The sequence below is a fragment of the Ailuropoda melanoleuca genome, chromosome 19 (genome assembly GCF_002007445.2).
Source record: "Ailuropoda melanoleuca isolate Jingjing chromosome 19, ASM200744v2, whole genome shotgun sequence".
Lineage (NCBI taxonomy): Eukaryota > Metazoa > Chordata > Mammalia > Carnivora > Ursidae > Ailuropoda > Ailuropoda melanoleuca.
Window position 1 is genome coordinate 11,451,212 of NC_048236.1, and position 21,784 is coordinate 11,472,995.

At 45.8% G+C, this 21,784-nt stretch overlaps 2 protein-coding genes across 4 annotated transcripts in view; one reads left to right on the forward strand and one right to left on the reverse strand.

Moving 5' to 3' along the window:
* The window catches only part of KLHL31 (kelch like family member 31), a 120,210-nt gene extending 117,294 nt beyond the window's left edge, over positions 1-2,916 (reverse strand). For 2 of the 3 annotated variants that reach the window (XR_004622097.1, XR_004622096.1), the window contains exons 1-2: positions 2,329-2,874; positions 73-131 (exon numbers count right to left, since the gene is read on the reverse strand). The gene's annotated coding sequence lies outside the window, so the exon portion shown is untranslated. Of the gene's footprint in view, positions 1-72; positions 132-2,328 lie in introns of all 3 variants that reach the window. The other variant, XM_034648292.1, reaches the window with a different exon arrangement.
* Positions 2,917-3,043: 127 nt separating this feature from the next.
* LRRC1 (leucine rich repeat containing 1) overlaps positions 3,044-21,784 on the forward strand; it is a 128,119-nt gene continuing 109,378 nt past the window's right edge. Inside the window, exon 1 of the mRNA XM_034648297.1 lies at positions 3,044-3,432. Within this exon, the coding sequence (XP_034504188.1) occupies positions 3,274-3,432 (159 nt within the window). The 5' untranslated portion in view covers positions 3,044-3,273. The remainder of the gene's footprint in view (positions 3,433-21,784) is intronic.

Here is a 21,784-nt window from a genome sequence, read left to right on the forward strand (position 1 = left end):
AAATGGACAGACATTCTCCAAAGAAGACATACAGATGACTAACAGACACATGAAAAGATGTTCATCACTTACCATCAGGGAAACACAAATCAAAACTACAAGGAGGTATCACCCCACACCTGTCAGAATGGCTAAAATAAAAAACACAGGAAAAAACAATTGTTGGTAAGAATATGGAGAAAAAGGAAGCTTCTTGCACAGTTAGTGGAAATGCAAACTGGTGCAGCCACTATGAAAAACAGTATGGAGGTTCCTCAAAAAGTTAAAAATATAACTACCCTATGATCCAGGAATTTTGCTACTGGGTATTTACTCAAAAAATACAAAAGTATTAATTCAAAGGGATACAAGAACTCCTATGTTTATAGCAGCATTATTTACAATAGCCAAACTATGGAAGCAGCCCAAGTGTCCATCAATAGATGAATGGATAAAGAAGATGTGGTGTATATATACATCATGGAATATTATTCAGTCATAAAAAAGAATAAAACCTTGCCATTTGTAACAACATGGACAGAGCTAGACAACACAATGCTATGTGAAATAAGTCAGAGAAAGACAAATACTAGATGATTTTAATCATCTGTGGAATTTAACAAACAAAACAAATGAGCAAAGTAAAAAAAAAAAAAAGAGAGAGACAAACCAAGAAACATGGTCTTATCTACTGAGGGTACCAGAGCGGAGGGAGGGATGGGAGAAATAGGGGATGGGGATTAAAGAGTACATCATCATGATGAAAAAAAATGAAATGAAAAAAAATTCTCTTAATCAAAAACAAAAACAAACCAAGAGGCAGGCCTAACAATAGCATCTTCTGAGAGTCCCAAAGCTGGAGAATTTCAAAGCATATTAGCTGTGCTATAGTCAGTGGATTAAAAAAAAAGACAACAACAAAAAAAGACAAATTCTAGGTAGATCCTTGGTGACAAAGAAAGTCAAGAATTCTGCCCTTGATTTCGCAGAGTTAACAGAAGTTTGCTGATCATTTAATGTGTGTGTGGCATTGTGGTCGTTGTAGGGATCTATGAGATGAGACACTACCTGTTGTCCAAGAGGTCACAATCTCTTTAGGATTAAGGTGATACAAAAATAATCATAACGCAAGTATAAGTGTCATAGAGACACACACGGGGAATACTAATTGAGGTTTGAATTTTTTAAGAGACCAGCTCTATCTTTAAAACATATTTGATGTTTATTAAAATAACCAAGCGTGGTAATCTCTGGAAGTCACAGATTAGGATGAAGGAGCCAGGCCTTCTTTATTTTTGTTGTTTTTAAAAGCAGTTAGAAAACTTGCAAAGACAAGTCTGTGACTTGTTTACCATTCCAGACTCAGTCTCTCAAATCAGAAACCACAGTTTTCCACTAAAAGTGGCACAAAATAGGTTTCTGGAATGTGAGAACGGTGGAAGAGTGGCTAAGGTTCAAAGTCGAGGTAGCCTTTCTTCCGTGAGAATGTAGAAATCACACCAGGACAAACAAAAGAGAGAGTAGAGTGGGTTTGGCAATGGAGTTTAGGGATTGACTGGAATTAGAAAGTTAAGGTGATAATTCTGGGCTCAAAACCAAAGTGGTACTCAGATCCATCCTCACTGATGGGGAAGAAAGGAGCCCTCCTCCCAGAGTTGAAATGATGAAGTGTCCTCCTCCTCACTAACCCCGTGGGAAACTGTCCTGCACACAGTTGGAACTGGGAGTCTGTGTAGACACGTATGTCTTGTATAAACTAGTTTCAGACCAAAAATTCCCTTGGTCACTAACCATGCTCAGCTTTCAGTCTTCTGCAGAAAAGTGGATTGGGTGGCTCCAGATTTTAGCTTTGGCAATTTGGGGTGGCAGAGCCCATGGTATCTTGGCAGAGGCCACAGGTGTAATCTTGAAGGGAAAGTTGTGAGAACTAGGGGGCTGCTGGGAGAGAGTGACAGTAGGACCGAAAAGATGATCCATCAATGTGACTGACTTTGATCTGGTCCGCAGCCCTTTGTAAAGGAGCCAGTTGGTTTTCTGGAGATAGGGAGAAGAGAAGTCCTGGGTTCTGGTCCCAGTTCGTAGGAATCAACCAGCGGTAAAGGAATGAACCGTCGTTTATTACCCAGTAGTGAACCTCCGGATTCCTCTCCAGCTACTCCTTCTTGGGCTACAATCTTCCTCTGCAAGATACTGCGTGTTGGTGCAGAAACGCAAGAACCGGACGGAGGATGCTCACCTGGCAGCCCCCAGCCAATCTGCCCCACCTCCCCCATTCCTCCCTTCTCGCTAGCCCAAAATAGTCGCCAGGGGCCAACATCTGGCCGGGCTAGAACAAGCTCGGAAACTCACCTTTGCTACCTCGTTTTTTGCGTTTGGACTCCTGATGCGGTGCATCCACGCCAGTGATAATCTTACATACTCTGACTCCTATGCTTTTGATGGTATGGGGAGAGGGACTTCCTATTACTCTGTGTATAAACGATTCCTGAAGATGTGCGCCCAGGTTACACGGCCTGCAGGCGGTGCCCGCGGACCAGAGGGCACGGTCGGGGCCCCAGCGTGGTGCGCGGCTGAGGGCAGCCCGCTCACTTCTGGGGTTGCCGGCAGCCAGGGCACCTCAAAATCACACCGAATCTCTTAGGTCTGGGCGCCCACGGCGCGCAAGGTACGCTTCGGGGGCGGTCCTGCCTGACCCCGGAAGAGAAAGTTGTTTTGGGGAAGGGGAGCGAGGAGACGAGAGCGAGTTAAATAACTAAAAATAAAAGTTGTTCTGCTCCCCTTAGGCCGCCTCTCTTCTGCTTCATCTTTACCCCAAACTCCACTGCAGTCAGGCTTCGTCGGAGGGCCGGACGCTCCCCGAGTCGCAGCCTGACTAGGGGGACAGGCTGCGCCCGGCCCGCAGGTTTCGACCCCCTCTCTGCCTCCAGGTCTCCAGGAAAACCCGGAGCGGAGCATCCCCCGGGCCGGGAAACGCCCTCGCGCGCGCCCACTGGCGCGCATGCTCAGTCGCGCGGTGGCCGCGAGTAGGAAGCTCCGCGCGGCAGTAGCGGCCCCGGCGGCGCGACTGAAGGGTGGGAGGAGACGCACCGGCTGGCGGGCGGGGGCGCTGGGACGCGGCTGGGGCTCCCGCCCGAGGTTCCTGGGAGTGTTTGGGACCGCGAACCCCGGCGCGAGGAGCTAGCGAGCACGGGAGCCAACGAGTGCGGAGTGGGCAGCGGGCGGAGCCGCCGGGCGGAGCGGGCTCAGAGCCCGGGTCTCCGCGGCTCGGCTCGGGACCCGGCGGCGGGGGCGGCGATGTTCCACTGCATCCCCCTGTGGCGGTGCAACCGTCATGTGGAGACCATCGACAAGCGCCACTGCTCGCTGGTCTATGTCCCCGAGGAGATCTATCGCTACGCCCGTAGCCTGGAGGAGCTGCTGCTGGACGCCAACCAGCTCCGCGAGCTGCCCGAGGTGAGTGTCCGGCCTCACCTGCGCGCCGTCTTCGGGAGAACACAGACGAGCCTGGCCAGCCCTCTTTCCCTCCTCTCTCCCGCCGTCTCCTCTCTTCCCCACTCTACCCCCTTCCACCTCGGGATCCGGTCCGCAGGTCCCACAGAACCACCACTACCTGTGTTCACCTGCTCTTCCTCCCTTACCGCACCGCCCCCCCCCCGCCCCGTCCGCGTTGAAAGTTCCTTGTCATTTTGTACAAAGCGAGCGACTTGCTGTTTTCCAGGTAGTCACTAGAGCTTGTGCGACTAGGGAAACGTTCTGGTTCTAAGTAGTTTAGAGAACACGTCTAAGTACTAACAGCTGGTGCTTGTACCCAGGCAGGTGAGGAGCCAGGTGGCTCGGGCTGTTCCTGGGTGAAAGGACAGAGCGTGGCATCCTCTCCCTGGACAGTTTCCCTGCGCTGCATTCCCCTATCACTGGCCAGGGCGCGCTTCCCGGTTGGCTCCGGCCGGTCCGGAGGAGGTGGGCAGAGCTCGGGAGAGCCGCACTATCTCGGCATCTTCCGAGGAATGTGCCCTGGGCCTTATCGCTGGTGGGCAGTGCTTGCAAATGCTGTAGTTTGGCTGGCGGGTCCTAGGCTCCGGGACCGGTCGGGAATTGGGGGTGGGTAGGAGGAGATCGGACAGGAGGAGAGCTATGCCATGGGAGCTGTGGGCAGGTGCCCAGGTGCCCGCTGCTGGGGCACTGCCTGCGTGGACCTGTTGCGTGGGGGGAGCCGCTGTGAAAGTCAGCAGAGGCTGTGCCTGACGGGCCAGTCTTGCAGCCGCCTCTCCCGGAGCGGGTACATTCGGTCTGCTGACTTCTGCCCTTGCAGTGATGCCTTACCTCTTCAGAGTTGTTTACGTAAATTAATGTCTGCTGAGGCTGAACTTGTTAAGCGACAGATGCTGATTGAGCTTTAATGGAGGGTCTGCGACTGCGAACTTTTAACCTTGGAGCTTGCGCCGGGAACTTAGCTTGAGTAACCCTCCAAGAGGAAGGTATCACAAATCCAAGGGTGTGCAGGAAGTCGGTGTGCAGTAATCCAAAGGTGTGCAGGAAGTAGGGAGATAAGACTGCTGGGAGTTGGGGGGAGGACCCGAGGCCTGGAGTTGGAACTCAGATATCTTTCTTGTCCTTTAGTTAACAGAAGGCCGAGACACTGTCACAGAAACACTCACTAGTCAGATGTTCTGGCTTGTTAAAATGACCTGATACGTTCTTTAGCCTTGATCGTGTGTTTTAAAAAGCAGAGCAGTGTGTTTTTCTTCATATTTCAAGTGTTATTCTTCTTGGATTAACTTTCCTTGGTTCATGTGGGATTGGATGGTTTGCTGTGTGTAATCATGGAGATTATCCTCACTAGGATCTTTGCAAAGCCCCCCAGGCTTTATTTAGCTTAGAAGCAGAAAAGCCATCCAATTCCCTCAGGCATTTATTATTTTGCAGGCATTTCCAAACACATGGCTTTGTCTGGCCTTTAACTTCCTTAAATGTGACTTGAAAGTCATAAGCTCACTTGCTGCCTTAAGTTGTAAGTAAGTTTTAGGCATCGCTATTGCCAGAAATACAGACTATGTTATTTAATACTTTTCAAACGTGTCAGAATGAAGTAATTAAAGATTGAGTGAAAAGCTATTTTAACTAGAAATGTTTCAGTGTTCCTTGTGGTATTTTTGTTTGTTTGTTTATTTTAGTAGAACTGGAACATTTCCTTTGACTGGATTGGCTTTTCACTCCCTTCTGCGAAGTTTGTGGGTTTTCCTGTAATGTTGGAGAATTCAGCTTCGTAAGGGGAAATTATGGGTTTTGGAAGTGTTAGGTATTCTTACTGATCCTAACTGGAAACTTCTCAGAAGCTCAAAATAGTCTGATAGCACTCTGTAGATACAGTAAATAAACAAGCTTTTCGGAGACTAAAGGTGGTCTTCCTTATGGGTAATTATTGCTCTTACAGCTCCGAAATTAGTTTTATGGTTTCTAGGTTTTTTGAAACCTGTTTCTTCATTACTTATTGTGTCTGGGTGCCTCGATGTGTATGAGCCAGACATGAACTACCACCTTGAAAGCATAGATATTTCATTCAAAGGTATAGAATGTTGTTTCACCTCTGAGATCTGTATTACTCATTAGCAGTGTTCACTGCTGTCCCTGCCCCCTCCTCCAACCTCTGTCCCTCTACCTGTCCCATCACCAGGGGGCCTCTCTTGCTGACAGACCTCCAAGGTCCTTGTGGTGGTGGTCATGCTGGCGGTCTGTTCTTGTCTATGTAATTTGTTTGGAAGCACAGACAAGGGGGGAGACTGCACCCCCTACCCCAACAGCAAGGATACACACACTATCCTGGCTTCAGGATGATGAAAAGCATCTCCTCTCCACTGAAAGGTTTGTAACCTCTAATTTGCTCCAACTTCCTCATTTTGCATATTGAAACTTGGAATTGAAGTGAGTTTTTCAAGGCTGTCCAGCTGGTTAGATGTGGAGTCCCTGGTCGTGCCCCTGTTCAGCAGCTTTGGACACCTAGTGGGAATCTGGCCTATTCAGCTTCTCACATCCATTAAAACCTCAGTTATTTAGCCCCCCCTGTTTTACTCACATCATCAAGCTTGGCCTCTGTCAAACAGTTATTGATCCTTCATCCTTTGTCATTGTGGGAATATAGAGATTAAAGAAGTTATGATTCTTAGGAGCTATTCACAGCTTTGTGGAGAGACAAATGACTTTAATACAGATGTGGTGAGTGTGGGGTAGAGGGGGGCATCGCAGTTAGCTTGATGGTTACTTACCTAACCTAACCTTTTGCTGAACGTGCGTCCCCCTCCTCAACAGACCACCCACCTTGTGATAGCCTCTCAGTGCTGCTGTTCCGCAGGGAGGGCTTGGAACATTCATTGTTAGCCTGACCCCAGATAGATGATAGTCTCACCATCCCATTCCCATCCACCTTCTCCTTCCCACTTCCTCCCAGCTAGATCTCTGTGGCATGTGTATTAACAGAGACCATCTGACTTTAACCTCCTTGAGATGCTGGTGTGTTTTGGCTCATCCTTGTGAATGAGCACAAAGCCTGCACCCAGTGGGTCCTGCTCAGTACACAGCTTTTATCTGTTGAATGAATTTAGCCAAGTCTGATACAAATCTTCTTCCTCTGCTTCTTTCTCTTACCTTAAGCTTATCACTGCTCTGACATCTATCCTTTTCTAAGATAGAGAATATTCAAGTTGGGAGTGATTTTTTTCAGGACCGTCTAGCTGGTTAGATGTACAGTCTCTGGTTGCTTCAAGTTGGAAACCACTTCGGAAGTTAAAGGTCATTGATATGGTGGAGCTGTGTTGTCTTCTTCAAGATCCTCCACCCCACTCTGTACCTCCTCAGTGGTTCTGACACCATCAGTTTTCCCCTCAGGCATCCAAGGTGCATGGATTGTCAAATACCTTCACATCTGTGTGTTTTACTGTGATCTCTCTGGCTGCAATACACAGCCTAGTCTAATGGGCAGCAAATATTTTGAATGAATGCTGTTGAGCCCAGACAGCTTATAAAACTGAGCTTCATCTTGTCCCCTACGCTTAATTAGGGTTCAGTTGGCCTTTTGATGATTGCCAGATGATCTTATCTCAAATATCTACCCCCACCCATCATTCTTTCTCATATCCTGCTTAATTTTTTCACAGCCCTCAGAGCACTATTACTGCCTAACTCTAGACTGTATACTTGCTTCCTTGTTCTTTGTCTCCCCAACTAGAACATCAGCTCCATGAGGACAGCGATGTTTTTGTTCATGGCTGAACCTAGGACAGTATCTGGTATACAGTAGGCACTCACATGCTTGTTGAATGAATGAGTCTTCTCATGTGATGTCATGGGTAGGCTGCCCCGGTTTCTCAGCCATTGTGATTCCCCTTCCTACAGTCTCACATCTCCTGTACACCAATCTATTGAAACTAGTCATAGCAAAAAGTTATTCTGAATTCAGTAGTCTTGTCTTACCAGTCTTTATTCTCCATCTCTTTTCTGCTGGGAACCTTTGACTGTCTTCTCTTTTTGAAATAATTTTTATGCACCGTAAACATAATTTCTCACTATGACTTCAACATCTCCAACTGTGATCTGTTAAGAGCATATCCATTCCCACTTGGAATAGGTCCCTTTTGTCTTACGTTTACCATGTTTCAGTGTAGGTCTGTCTCCTGCGGTTCGATTTCTGATGGGTGGGACAGCTGTTCTTCCTAGCCTACAAGTCCATGGACCAAGGCTTTTTGGGCTGGTCTTGAAGGAGCAGAGACCAAGGGTGCTGGAATCAGATAGCTCAAATGCTGCTCCATCACTTGGATGCTTTCTTCAAGACTTGTTCCCTCACTTATTATTTTAGTGCCTATTTTTTAGGGTCATTCTGAGGACTAAAGAGTTAATGCATGCAGAGCGCTTATAGTCAGGTATGTCTAAGATCTTTGTAGATACTGTAGCAAGACACTTTTAAAAAAATAAAACAATGTTTCTTAACCTGGGATTAGAAGACATTTTCCTGGGAGTTCGTAAATTATTTTTTTAAATCAGAGTTAAAATTTTAATGTTCTTTTCAATAATAATTTAAAAAATCATAGATTCCGTATGTCTAGATGAAGTCACAAATGAGTAGTGCCATAAGGTTTTACTAATGCCATAATCTGTGTTTGAGCACTCCCTTAATTGTCTCTAGCTAAGGGGGAAAGAACAGATGTGGGCTTATTGCAGAAATCATGTGTTTGGGTCAGATGATTGCTGGAAGTTACATGAACAAGTTTCATGGCCATTTGTTAGAGAAGCGTGATGGGTAGCTGACGGGGTCACAGAGCCCATGGTGGCGTAGGCAGGCAGAACTGCGAGGAACCTGATCGGAGGTAGTGCTGTACCATTGTGCGCAGCCATGCGATGACTGTAAAATTGCATCATTGTCACCTGTCATGTTAGATTAATGTTCAGTTCTTTCATACTGGTTTTTGTCAGATTTTTACCTTGGTTCACCTTATGGTTTTATAAGAGCTAAAGCACAGGGAGGACATACCTAGTTTTATGTTTAGACATCCTTAAATATCAGTATAACAGAAATAACTTAAGTCAAAGCTTAAGAAGGAAGCCCAAGAGAGGGCTTTCCCCTAAAAGTGATGATCCACGCACTTGTCAAGGTAAGGAAACCGTTCTCATTTCTCAGATATCCTGTTACACAGTTTAGCACTTAATTGTTTGTGATGCTCTCTCTCTCTCTTTTTAAATAAAAGATTTTATTTATTCATTTGACAGAGAGAGAGCATGCACGCAGGAGAGCACAAAGCAGGGGGGCGGGGAGGGCAGAGGGAGAGGGAGAAGCAGGCTCCCCACGGAGCAGGGAACCCTATTGGGCTTGGGGGGTGGGGGAGAGGCTGTATCCCAGGACCCTGAGATCATGACCTGAGCTGAAGGCAGACGGACACTTAACTGACTGAGCCACCCAGGCGCCCAATTGTTTGTGATTCTCTTATGTGTTCATCCAGCCTCCCTTCTCCTACTTCTCTCCTGCCCTCAATTCCCCCCCCTCCTTTTGTAGGTAAGGAAACTGAGTCCTAGAGAAGTGGTAATTTGCCTTGGCTGGTGGAGGGTAGACTCTCTCTGATTAAGAAACACTAAGTGAGGGGCGCCTGGGTGGCTCAGTCGTTGGGCGTCTGCCTTCGGCTCGGGGCGTGATCCCGGGGTCCTGGCATCGAGCCCCACATCAGGCTCCTCTGCTGGAGGCCTGCTTCTTCCTCTCCCACTCCCCATGCTTGTGTCCCCTCTCTTGCTGGCTGTCTCTATCTCTGTCAAATGAATAAATGAAATCTTAAAAAAAAAAAAAAAAGAAAGAAAGAAACACTGAGTGAGTACCTGGTAACTATTAAGTAGAATATAAGCCACCACTTACTGAGATTTTACTGAGTTCCAGGACTGTGTGAGTTACTCTACATAAATTATTTCTCTTAACTTGAATAACAGCACACTTTAGCCATTATCATTTCAGTTTTGCAAATGCAGGAGTTGAGACTTACTTAAGAATCTTGTTTAGGGAAGGTAGTCAAGGTCAGTTCTGGATCTGGCATTTGGCTCCAGCTCTGTGTGTGCATTTACCACCTGGGAGCCCACCTGGGAGCAAGGAGGCCTGGCAGCCTGTCGATGCTTAGGAGGGAGGCTGTGCGGAAAGCTCTTGGCAGCCTTGAGGAGTCTCACACTTTCTGAGGAGCTGAGGGAAGGCTTTAGAGGTGGTGACATTTCACGCTAGACTGGAAGGAAGGAAAAACCATGTCAGCTGTTGAGAAACCAGTCCTTTCCAGGTGGCTAGAATGCATGGCACCTGAGTGGTAGGGAGTGACTGAAGAGTGGCCTGAGGCCGGATGACGAAAGGCTCTTGACAGTTATGCTAAGAAGGTGCCCTGTGTCCGCAGGTGGAGGAGGCCCATGGGCGGCGTGTAAGCAGAGATGCAGTACGGTTAGAGCTTCGTTTTAGAAAGATAATTCCAGGGCAGAGTATAGAGTCAGGGAGACTAGTCAGGAGCCTAGTGTGGTAGTCTAGGCCAGAGAAAACGATACAGCACTTGTGGGGACGAACAGGGGAGATGGCTTTGTCCCTGATGTTCGCACTGGGCATTTCCTGCCCTTGGGTCCAGTGCTCTCTCTGCTGGGCCACCTTCTAGTAGTGTGCTGGGTGAGGTACTTCATTAATACTTGTGAAACACTAAGTAAGAAGCATTTACCTCCACATTTTCCTCGATTGTGGCATGTGTCTGCATTCAGCTTGCAAATTGCTTGCTAAGACATGGCAAGCATTATATGTGGGCATTGGCTCGGGGGAAAGAAGAACAGCCAGATGTGCTCTGTATGGCAAGAGATTGTTATTTTTGGGTTTCAGATAAATGTGGTCATCAAGTTTATAAAAATGAACCGACAGTAACACTGGCAAGCCTGGGGGTTCTATTTTTCTGAGTAATATGAAGGCGTACTCTGTGTGTACTGTACCATGAATGTTAGTTTCATCATCATCTGCTGATGCTTTGAAAGACTAATACTTGGAGACTTTTTATTATTCTAGAGTTACTTGGAAGTTACTTTTTTTTTTTTTTAAATAGCTCAAGTCTTTGAGGGGAAGTAAAACTATTTATTTAATAAAACTTTTCTGGAATTGACAAAGTTGAGGCACACTGATAAAATAGCAAAATAAGCTTGTTTCCAGAGTTCCTCCTCCCCTCTTCCAGTGAAAAGGGGGGAACCTCGAACCTTCCTCGCGGCTTCCTGCTGCATTATCCTCTCTGCCAGAATTTGTAATTTCTGTACCGTAATAAGTAGGTACTTGGGATTTCCTTAAAAAGGACTCTATACCACCGACTTGACATTCTGGGGGTAAAGCATCGTTGATATTTATACAAGAGGGTCAGAAATAGTAAGGTAAACATTTTTTAGCAATGATGACAAAAATCTCAACCATGATCTTGCTGTGCTATGGAACAAACAGGCATTGGATTCTTTTAGATGAGGATCTAATGACTGCTACAGGCTTTTCTCTTTGTTCACAGAAGTCTAGGGAAAGTTTGCCTATTTTAGGATTCTACCCAGAACATGGGGCTAGAAATGTTTGTCCCCTGCTTCATCTGATAGTTATGAGGGATGATGAGATCATGGGCCAGATCTTAGTAAATGCATAGGAGAAACTTCTGAATGTCCATTTTCTTTCTCTTAGGTATTATTTAGTGGACAGGAATGGTAATTTACTATTGCATGTGGTGTTTTGGAAGATCTAATGGTGTGTATGTGTGTCTAGTGTAAAATACTTTGAACTCCTAGAAGTACGATGCAATGTTTAAAAAAAAGAGAAAAATATTTTTTGCTCATTCTTATTTTGAAGAGTTTCCTTATCTAGGCTGTAACTCCAGAGTCCAGAGAATTTGACTCAGTTGGAAGAAATTTGGTATTTCAGTTTCCAAGAACCACAAGGAGTGGATTTGTCATGTGGTGGGTGGAAGGAGGTGTTACACCTAATTACGGCATGTTCCAGACTGATTCTTGGGTAGCGTGGCCAGATGGAGACAACTCTGTCTCCCCTGGCCACTCTAGTCACCTTCCTTTCCACAGTCTATACCCCCTTCTTGGGCAGTCATCGGGAGGGGCTGTCAGCTGACTTGTGGTAGAAACTAGGAGGTCGAGTCAGATGAGCACGTGCAAAGGCCAAGAAGTGGCTTCTGAACCTCTGAGTACGGGACGTGGGCTCCAACTGCTTCACTTGATTCGGAAGATGCTGAGACCTCTGAGCTCATGCAATTAGCACAACTGGCCTGACTTTGGACCATGATGTGGCTTTGTTTTTATCTCATTAAAGGAGTAATATGGGTGGGTGCTTAAAAGAATTCAAAGAATAAAAGTGACGTTTTCCTTGCTTTCTTTGAAGTGATGCCAGCCATTAACAATTCTAGAATATGTTCTTACAGATTTTTTTTCTCTTACTATATAAATTGCTTTGCTGCCTGCTTTTTTATGTAACACTGTCTTGGACATCTTCCGTATCTGTCCGTATAGATGTATTTCAGCATTGATTCTGGTGCTATAGTATTTCACTGTATTGGATATACGACCGTTGATTGGTTTAACCTTTCTCCTATTGCTGGACATTTAAATTGTTCCTAATTTTTTTGCAGTGATGAACCATGCTGGATTAAATGTTCTCGTACATATTACTTTGTACTCCTGTGGAAATGTTTCTTTAATAATTCTTGGTTGAAAAGGTAAATACTACAGATTTTATTAGACGTTGCTAGAGTATCAAGATTTTTTTTTTTTTAAGATTTTATTTATTTGAGAGAGAGAGTGTGAGAGAGCACGGCAGTGGGGGTAAGGGGCAGAGGGAGAACCAGACTCTCCACTGAGCAGGGAGCCTGACACTGGGCTCGATCCTAGGACCTCGGGATCATGACCTGAGCTGAAGCCAATGCTTAACTGACTGAGCCACATGGGTGCCCCCCCAAAAGAGTTATTTTTAATAATAGTGGAATGAAGTCCTTACTAGAGATGATAGAAACCTACCCACTTTACATAGCTAAGGATGTAAAAATTTAGAGAAGTAAAGTGATATGTCAAAGCAAAATGAAAATATGGACTGTAGTCTCCAACTGTAGACATCACAGGACTCCCAAGTCCTGTGGATTTTCTAGGGGCCTAGAGACTGGTTCTGTCGTTTGTGCTCCCTTTATTTTTGACTGTGACTCTTTTCCTATAAGCTGGAAGAGCTCTCAGATGGGGTTTAGTCAGTTAGTCAGATATTTGTTCCAGGGCTTTGGAAGACTGACATCTAAGTCTTGCCTTCAAGTAGTCAACACTCCTTAGCTGGGGAGAAAAGTTTGGGGTCATGGAATTCCTAATGGGGCTCAGTGTCACATGGGTCAGTAAATCGAGAGTTGCTGTGGACCCTTGTGGGAGGCTCACTGGGAGATCAGGAAAACAGGACTCTGATTTTCCCTGAAGGTAGGTTCAGATGGGCTGGGAAGGGTGGGCAGGTATTGCAGACAGGGAGCTTTTGTGAGGCAACACAATGTTGTGCCATGGGGCAGAGACCCTCACTCTGGGTTGCCTTGGTTCTGTTTGTGGAGCAGGGACCAAGATGATATGAAGCATGTTGGGGGACAGGAAGCATGGGTGCTAACTTGGTGTGCTGACTGTGTGGATCAGCCTCTCCCAGAGACTCAAACTCCTTCATGCTTTTCTTGTTCAAGTCCTTTCTCAGTACTTGGCTGAGTGAGTGATCATTCTAAAACAAAAATGTGACGAATGACTTCCTGCTGCAGTGGCTTCTCACACCTTCAGGATACAACCCCGCAGTGTTTTTGTTCTCTGCCTACCCCTTCCACCTTATCTCCCATCTCTTTCCAACTTGGACTTTCCAGCTTGTGTTTCAGCAAGAGTTAGCTGCTCTTGGTTATCAGCATATCATTTCATGCTTCTGAGTCCTCATTTTTTTATTACTCTGTGTACCGTGAGTTACTCTTTCTCTGCTGCTTTGCCTGGCTCATTGCTCTTCATCCCATGGGATACAGTTAGGGAGATAACATTCCTCCAGGAAACCTTCCCTTACCTCCTCTCTGGTCTCTGGGGACACCTGTGTCATTATTCATACCTCTTTGTAATTATTGCTGGCTCTCATCAAAGTGAATTTCTTAAAGCTACACACTTTTTCTTTTTTGCATTCCTGCTGCCTAACTGGGTGGTTGGCACAGAGTAGGCATTTAATACATTTTTGAGCAGCGTTCTTGGGGAAATTTCAGCCCTGTTGGGGAGTGGATTTAGAAGTGGGTTTGGTCTAGACCTGTAGGTGAGAGAGTGATGATTATTCCAAGAAGAGCTGGGCTTTCTGCAGTCTTTGCCTGGGTGGGTAGCGTCATAATGGTGTGAGATCAGCACTGGCCTGGTAGTCAGTGCTGATTTTTGTCCTTGGGCTGAACAACACTAGCATTGTGACCTTGGGCAAATCACATAATCCTTTGAGCCTCGGTTTTTTTATCTGAGTGATGAAGGGATGTTGTTACTGATGTTCATGTTCCCTTTGAGTTCTGATCTCCTTGAATGCTAATTTTATGAAATTTTATGACTTGATGCCACAGTGCTAACCTTAGGAGAGTGATCCCACAGTTGTGCACGTGCTCCATGAGGTTGCTTAGTGGGGTTTAGTAGAACCACAAGTCTAGGCTTAATAATTATAATCAAGGATTTGATGATAAGGAGAAGCTGTTCCAAATACCCGCCTGTGGTCAGCTGTTGATTCCCAGAACCAATTAAGGGAAAAAGATCAGCAGATTTTCTCTGGTTAAAACACAGCCCCCCATAGCCACACACCCCCCAACATTACCCCTCCCCTGACATAACCACACCCTCTGCATATTCACATCTACCCCACATACCCACACCCTCCCCCGCCCCGCCACACCAACAACCTTTGAACACTGAGATGTTCCTCCATGTCATTTGCATTTCCCCAGCTTTTAGAAGTGAAGTAAAATGGGCAAAAAGGCTGGGACTTTTGTCTCTTTTATTAAATGAACTGAAGCAGTTCAGAGGTGGTTGTTTGACACTTGGCATTGATTTAAGTACCCGAGTGACTGTATTTAGGCAAACTTAGTTTGGGAACTGAAGAATATGGGTTCTTTGGGGGCACCCAGATGGCTCAGTTGGTTAAGTATTCTGACCCTTGGTTTCTACTCAGGTGTTGATCTCAGGGTTGTGAGTTCAAGCCCCGCATTGGGCTCCGTGCCCAAGCGTGGTTTAGCTCCAACCCCACTTCTAAATCCTCTCCCCACTTAAAAAAAAAAAAAAAGAATATGGGTTCTTTGGATGGATTAATATCAGACTGAGGTGGCTTTCAAGGAGTGTGCTAGGATCAAAGGTGGCAGCTTTTTACTAGATACTGGTATCTGGCTTCCCAGGCAGCTCCCTTCAGGAATGGGCACTGGGGTAGATCTCTGCTGGATCCTGACACACCCTCCCTCCTTCTCCTATTCTCTGCACAGATTTACTGAGTGTCGACTGGCTGCAGGCATTGTTCTATCTAGCGAGATACCTATCTTGCTTTATTCTTACAAGCTTCCATTCCAGGTAAGGGAGACAGCCAGCGAGTGGAAAAGCAAATAAGAATCTCAGATATGATAAAAACTGTAAAGAAAACAAGGCAGGGAACTGGAGGTAGGGAGCAATAGGAGGGAGGAGGCCTCTCTAAGAAGGTGACATCTGCATTGCTGCATTAAAGGCAGAGGTCCTTGCAAAGACTTGGGGATGATCTCCGCGATTCTCTGGGCAGCGAGAGGGCCAATGAGGCTGGAACACAGTATGACAGGGAAGGGAGTAGAAAAATCAAGGTGAATATGTTGGTGGGGTTCATGTATGTAGGGGCTCTGAGACCCTCCTGAGGAGTTTGGATTTTTTAATTTTTTTTATCATTTGAAGTATGGCAGATCATAAAACCCATAGGATAGCTGTCTTAGGCTTTAGAGTGTTCCTTCTGCCTGCCAGTTAGAAACTGCAGGGAGGAAGAGTTCAGAGAAGTGGGGAGACCCGGAGAGGAAGATTTTTATTGAAAGGTTTTAGAGAAGAGCTGACGGAGACTTAGACCAGGGTGGTAGCAGTGAGTAATGAGCTATGTCTTGGGGGTCAAGTCAAGAAGACCTGAGGATGTATTGGATGCAGGGTTTTGGTTTTGTCAACTGGGGAATGGCAGAGCCATTTATAGTGTTAGGGAGGATTGGGAAAGGGAATATAGCAGCAAAGGAACTAGGAACTGGTAAGTACTTGAGTTGGGACACGTCAGGAGTTTTTATGAGACCTAGAACTTAGGAGAGGAAGTCCGGGTAATGATAATTATAATAAAGACAGCACACTTTTTTTTGAACAGTGTGCCTTGAATTGTTCTAAATAACTTCCCATGATTAACTTATTTAATCCTCATAACAACCGTTACTTCATTTTACATAAATAGCTTTATTTTGCTGTTGAGGACACTGGGACACAGATGAATTAGTGTGCTAAGGTCACATAGCTAGTAAGCAGCAGAGTCGGGGGTCAAACTGATGCAGTCTGGTTTGAGAGCCATTATTCCTAACCACTGTGTCTGCCTTCCTTAAGGTTAAATATGGGGCGACCATGTTGTCTGCATGAAGAGCCACCTGATGGGCCAGGAGTTGTGTCTGTTCTGTGAAAGGGAGCAGAGAGACACCCATGATGCTTGAGTTATTTTTGCCTCGTTAAGAAAAAGAGCACTGAGCTGAAATAGCATTTTAAGAATCAGGTTGCTAAATATTAATGTGCTCACTCAAGCATAATCTTTAAGAGAAGATTAGTGGCCACCATTCTTTGGTGCTGGATTTCTTTCCTTTAGCAAGTAACTTACAGCTGTATCCTTAAAAACTCTTGAAGGAAAAGCACATCCACTTGGAAAACCAGTGGGTCTCACTGAACATAATGAGCACTGGTTTTATCATAGCAGTGCCCTCATTATAATTCTGCTCATAATTGTTCAACTGTTATGCTGTTGGTCTCTGTTTTCAAAGCATGATCTCAACTGATTTACTTATGAGGCAGTTCTTGGTCTTGACTGTAAGGTTAATATTATCAAGAGGTTCTGATGTACCTTTTGGAACCGTACATATTCCAATACTGTTGAAAATGGAAGCCATTGAGATGAAGTTAACAGAAAACATGTGCTTTACAATAGACTTACCTTAGCGCATAGCATGTCACAGTTATTTACCCACCTTGATTCTTGGTAACTTCATTCTAGAATGGCAAGAAGAGGTGTTACATATGCCCTGCATCTCTGCTAACTGGTGATTCACGGAGTTCTGTCGAGAAGAAAGAAGCTAATCCTACCCCAACTCTTCAACCTAACCCATCCCCACCTCTCCTTAGTAACTAACCATTGGAAAAAAAAATGTGTATCATCTATATTATGTACATAGGTTATAGATATATATTATGTATCTGTCTCTATATATTATATATATTTATAGGTTATGTATTTGTATATATCTATAATCATATATATATATATAAAATCTATATTTTTTGTAAGGTCAGTATAGTAGAGGGTTACTGCTGATGCGGTGTAGTTTCTATAGCCTTTTTAAAATGTGTGTATTCTCAGTGTTTTATTTCAAGATTCAGGTTTAGATCCCAAGTAAATCTGGCTGAAGAGAAATGTCAGGGAACTTCTGTGGTTTCAGTTCCCCAGTGGTTTGTCTTTACAGAGGGTCAGCCCTGGAGAAACAGGAGTGTATTTGGAATACTCTTGACTGCAGATAACAAGCTTTGCAGCCTAAAATGCCTTAAATAGGCCTGTAGCCATCTCACCTATAAGGAGGCCCGGAGGAAGGTGATTGTGGGGTTGGTTTCCCCACAATTGTGGGGTTGGCGGTGCGGGGAACTGCCATGGCCTCGGTGGGACTAGCTGGCCTCTGTCCTGCTGCAGCCCCTCACAGGGCGGCATCTCCAGGAGAGGCATACATGGAGTCATGGGCCCTACCCTTGTCTGTTGTTGTTGTTGTTGTCGTCTGTTTTTCCTCTCTAAATGGGACACAGGTGGGCAAGGAATAGGAATAAGAGGTTTTGGGATGGGTGTGGGGTGCAGTGCCTGCTGCAGGAAGAAGGCAGGGAAGACAGACAATGTGAGCCTGGCTGGCTGTGCAGACACCCTTGTTTCCCGCCAGCGAGTAGTGGATCGTTGTTATGTCTCTCTCTGTTTTAACCCCATATCTTCTGCCAAAAACACAAGGACCATCTGCTCAGGAAAAGTCTCTTGTAGGAGGGATTTCTGTTTCAAAGTATTCTTAAAAAAGAAAAAAAAAAAGCTAGTACATGTAGACATTTTCCCTAGATTTTATTCTCACTATGTGTGAAATTCTGTGAGAGAAAAACAGAAGTAAATAGGATATTATAGAGATTAAATTACCAAATATGCTTGTTTTCTAAATTGTTAAATTCTAATGTATGTTCTAAGTACTTCCTGGCACTTTCTCATGTACTTTTTAAGTGTTAAATTTCCGTGACTGCGTGGGCTCAGGTTTTCCTGGTTTCCGTGCCTTTGCCAGTGCTCTGCTCAGGACACTCTTCTTCAGGGCAGATGCCGCCACCTCCATGAAGTCTGCCCAGCTTTCCAGTCACATATGCGTCTCCGTGCTCCCCTGACCCATTCCAAGTTCACTGCCCTCAGGCTGTTTTTCAGGATCAGGCTTCATTGTGCATCTGTATATTCCCCCTCATTTTGTCATCAGGGACTGATTTTATGCATCTCCATCCCAGACATTTGGGAATTTAGTGCCTTATTCAAAAGAAATGCTCAAAAAATGTCTGTTGCATTGAAAAAAATGTGTTTTTTTTTCATGGTGCAGTTTAGGTACATAAATCCTCAGACATTTCTTCCTTGTCGAACCGCTCCCTTCCAGTGCCTTAGTGTAGTGAGTGCTTCCGAGGGGCTGACGATGCCAGCGGCATAGCCTCGTCTGGTTTGGTCTGAGCCCAGCACCACATGGGCACCTCTGTGGGGCCACAGACTGCAGTGCGGGCCAGCAAGCGTGTCCCATCTGCTGGCCGTCCACCTGCGAGCAAGGTGGTGGTGTGGGCTTAGTCAGCACGTCCTGTTGGCAGAGGGTCAACAGTAGCACAGAAAGATAACACATCATTAGTCCATTAGTCATGTTGACAGAAGGATGGTCCTCTCCCCCTTGCCTCTGAGTGGAGGTGTTAATGAGGAGCAAAATGGCCAAGAGGCAGGAAGTGTTTCTGAAGCTGTGGGCCAGGCTGCGCACACCCTGCACACCCTGGATAACCTGCCGTCGCCTTGGAAGAGTGGAATGCAACCTCAGTTGCAGTTTTGAAAGTGCGAATAGCAGCTCTTTACTGACTGCCCACAGTATTCCAGATGCACTCTCAGGCTCTTACACAGAATTTGTTCTGTCTTTGGGTCAGCTTTCTATGGGGTTTTTTTTAAAGTCCTGTTTTACGGGAGAGAAAACTGAGGCCATGCCCGTGCCTAAGGTCACTCGTGTGGGAAACAGCCTGGCTGGGGGTTAAGCCCAGGTCTGCCACACTCCACAGGCTGATCTTTCCTATGTGATGCTACTTCGGCAGATCTGGTCAGGTAGTGGCCTTGAGATCTTCATGAAGCCAACGTGCATTTAAGGCCCACTGTATTTTTAGGCTCCGGGGATGCAAAAGTGAATGCCAGTCCCTGCCTTTGGTGTTGGGGTTTAGTGATGGCATCGGGCACCCAAGCAGATTGTGATGAAGGCTTGGTTGTGGAGCTGGTGGCTACAGTTTCTTGGTGGTGGAGGGCAGGGGGCGCAACACAGCCAAGTGTTGTGGGAAGTGTGGGGGTAAGGGTGTCAGGGGGCAAGCAGCAGCTCCATCATGGGTGACTCTGAATGCCAGGTGAGGGAGCTTGGGCTTCATTTTGTCATCACCAGAGTTTAAGCCCAGGAGTATCTTGTCAGACTTGAGTTTGGAGAGCTCAGCCTGGTAGTAGCTTGTGAATGGCTTTGAGGGGAACAAGACTGGAGACTGGGAGAATACTTTGGAGGCAAACAGGAGCAGGACTGACCAAATTGGAAATGGAGAATCTGGTGGTTCCAGGGGTCAAGACTAGCAGTTGAGTTTTTAGCTTGAGTGACTGCATACCCCCTACAGGATTTGAGGGATGAGGGAAAGGACGCATGTGGGTAAATGAAAGATTGACTCTGGTGGTTAGGGCAGTGGCTGGGTGAAAGAGGTGGGGGTTGAGCAGGGGGTGCCCGTGGATCGGATCGGTGAGAATTTCTGGTGGTGCCAGCAGCCTTCACGATTTGTGTGTGTGTGTGTGTGTTTTTCTCCCAAGTGCTCAACTGTACAGCCCAGGATTGGGAAAGGTCGATTGTAGGTGCCTGTTGCACATGCAGAAGAGGGTAGCAGGATAGGAGGGAATGAGGCCATTGATGTTTCTGATGGAAAAGGTGTTTGGGATGCTGCATAGGCAGAGAAAGAAGGGAATTTTTAAGCGAGGGGTGGATCGTCAGAGAGAAAATAGTGGAAATGAAGCCATGGGAGAGGTCGTAGCCAGATCTGGAATACTGGAGTTGAATATAGATGAAAGGAAGCAGGTCTGGGGAAAGGAAGCAGCTCTGGGTGAGGTCAGTGTTCCAGGGTGGGGACCTGGGAGAGGATGGTGATGTGCAGTGGGTGTGGAGGTCGGCAGGAGCTGCTCGGCTTGCTTGTTGGATGGGTCACCTCCATCAGGAGCCACAAGGCCAGACACCTGTGGCAGGCGCGTGTGGGCAATGTAGGCTGAGGAGGTCCAGCTGCAGACAAAACTGTGCAGAAGAGAGCATGTGCCCCGTCTGAAGAGGACAGTCATTAGCACCAGGGCCCAGCCCTGTCACATGGGGATGCAGGCCTGGGGTGTATGTGTGTGTGCTCGTGCGTGCGTGCGTCACTCAGTGCTTGCGTGCATCACTCAGTGCTTGCTTTTCATTTTTTGTTTTTTCCTGAAAATCGGAATTTATTTGCAAAGTCTCTTGATTTTTAAGTGTTGACATCTTATTCAACAGTTTAGAACATGCACTGTTTATCAGGTGTACAGACCGGAGTTGGCCGTGTGGGCTGTTTGTGTCCTCTGCTGTACAAACCCCTTGACATTCCTAGGACTGTGGCAGGAAGGAGGTGGGTGGGAGGTGTTTGTGAATTGAATCCCAGAGCCTTGGTAACGCTTTACTTTCCTGGTCATTTTCATTTGGTTTGTAGGATGGAGGTTTGAAAGATAAAGAGCTAACTAGCTAATTAGTTTTTCAGTGGGAGCTAATAGGAGGTGATAGTAATCTGAAGCCTGTGGCTCAAGTGAACTACACATGGTGATAAAAAATTTGCTAGCTTCTGAAACTCCTGCATCCTTACTCCTTTCCACTATTCTAGAGTGTCCCTCTTGACCTCTCTTAGTCTGTTTCTTGATTCGTACCTCCTCTTTTGCTTGTTCATGGCATTTTCTTTGCCCCCCCCTTTTCTCATTTCTTCTTTCTGTATTTACTTCTCTATCTCCAATTCATTTTCTTATAGGTTTCAGCTCTAGTTAGTTGTTTAAAATAATGAATAATTTTTTGGGATTTTTTTTTTATTCAGTAAAATTTTATATTTTATTTTCTTAGCCTTTCAAACTTGTGAATTAACGAGTTGTGATTATAGAGAGTGAAACTTAGGCACTTCACATCCAAATACATGTTTCGTCCTTCAAATTAATCACTTTGTGGGTTTTACTCAAATTTCAAAGCACTGTCTGCAGGCCACCTACACATAGTTTCAGCCATCACCTGTGTTTGCAGATCTTTGTCCCTGTGAAAGTACGTTTAATGTTTGGGACAGGCTAGAACTGGGTTCTTGAATAAGAGTAAGGTTGTGGATTGTCCTGGGAAGTATCATAGTTCTGAGTGAAAAGGAGGTGTGACCATGGGGGTACTGCCACCGTGTCTGTTGTGCAGCTCAGCTGTGCGTCCCTGGGGTAGCGGCAGGCAGGGAGGGACACAGATGTTTGAACAATGCTGCCTACTTGGAGTCTGTGCCTTTTATCCTCTTTCAGTGTGGCTTTAAAGACTTTGCTTCCAGATACACTGTATCTGTTAAGTGGCTTAATAGTTACATTTTCCCATTTCTGAAGACATTTTAGTTAGGCCTTTAGTTAGTCTTTTGGAGATGCATGTACAATTTCTCTTGGCCTTTGCAATACCAAAATAGCCTTTGGGACCTGCACTATTGTCATTGTGGGCCTGCTGAGCTCTGGAAACTCTAGGTTAGGAACCAC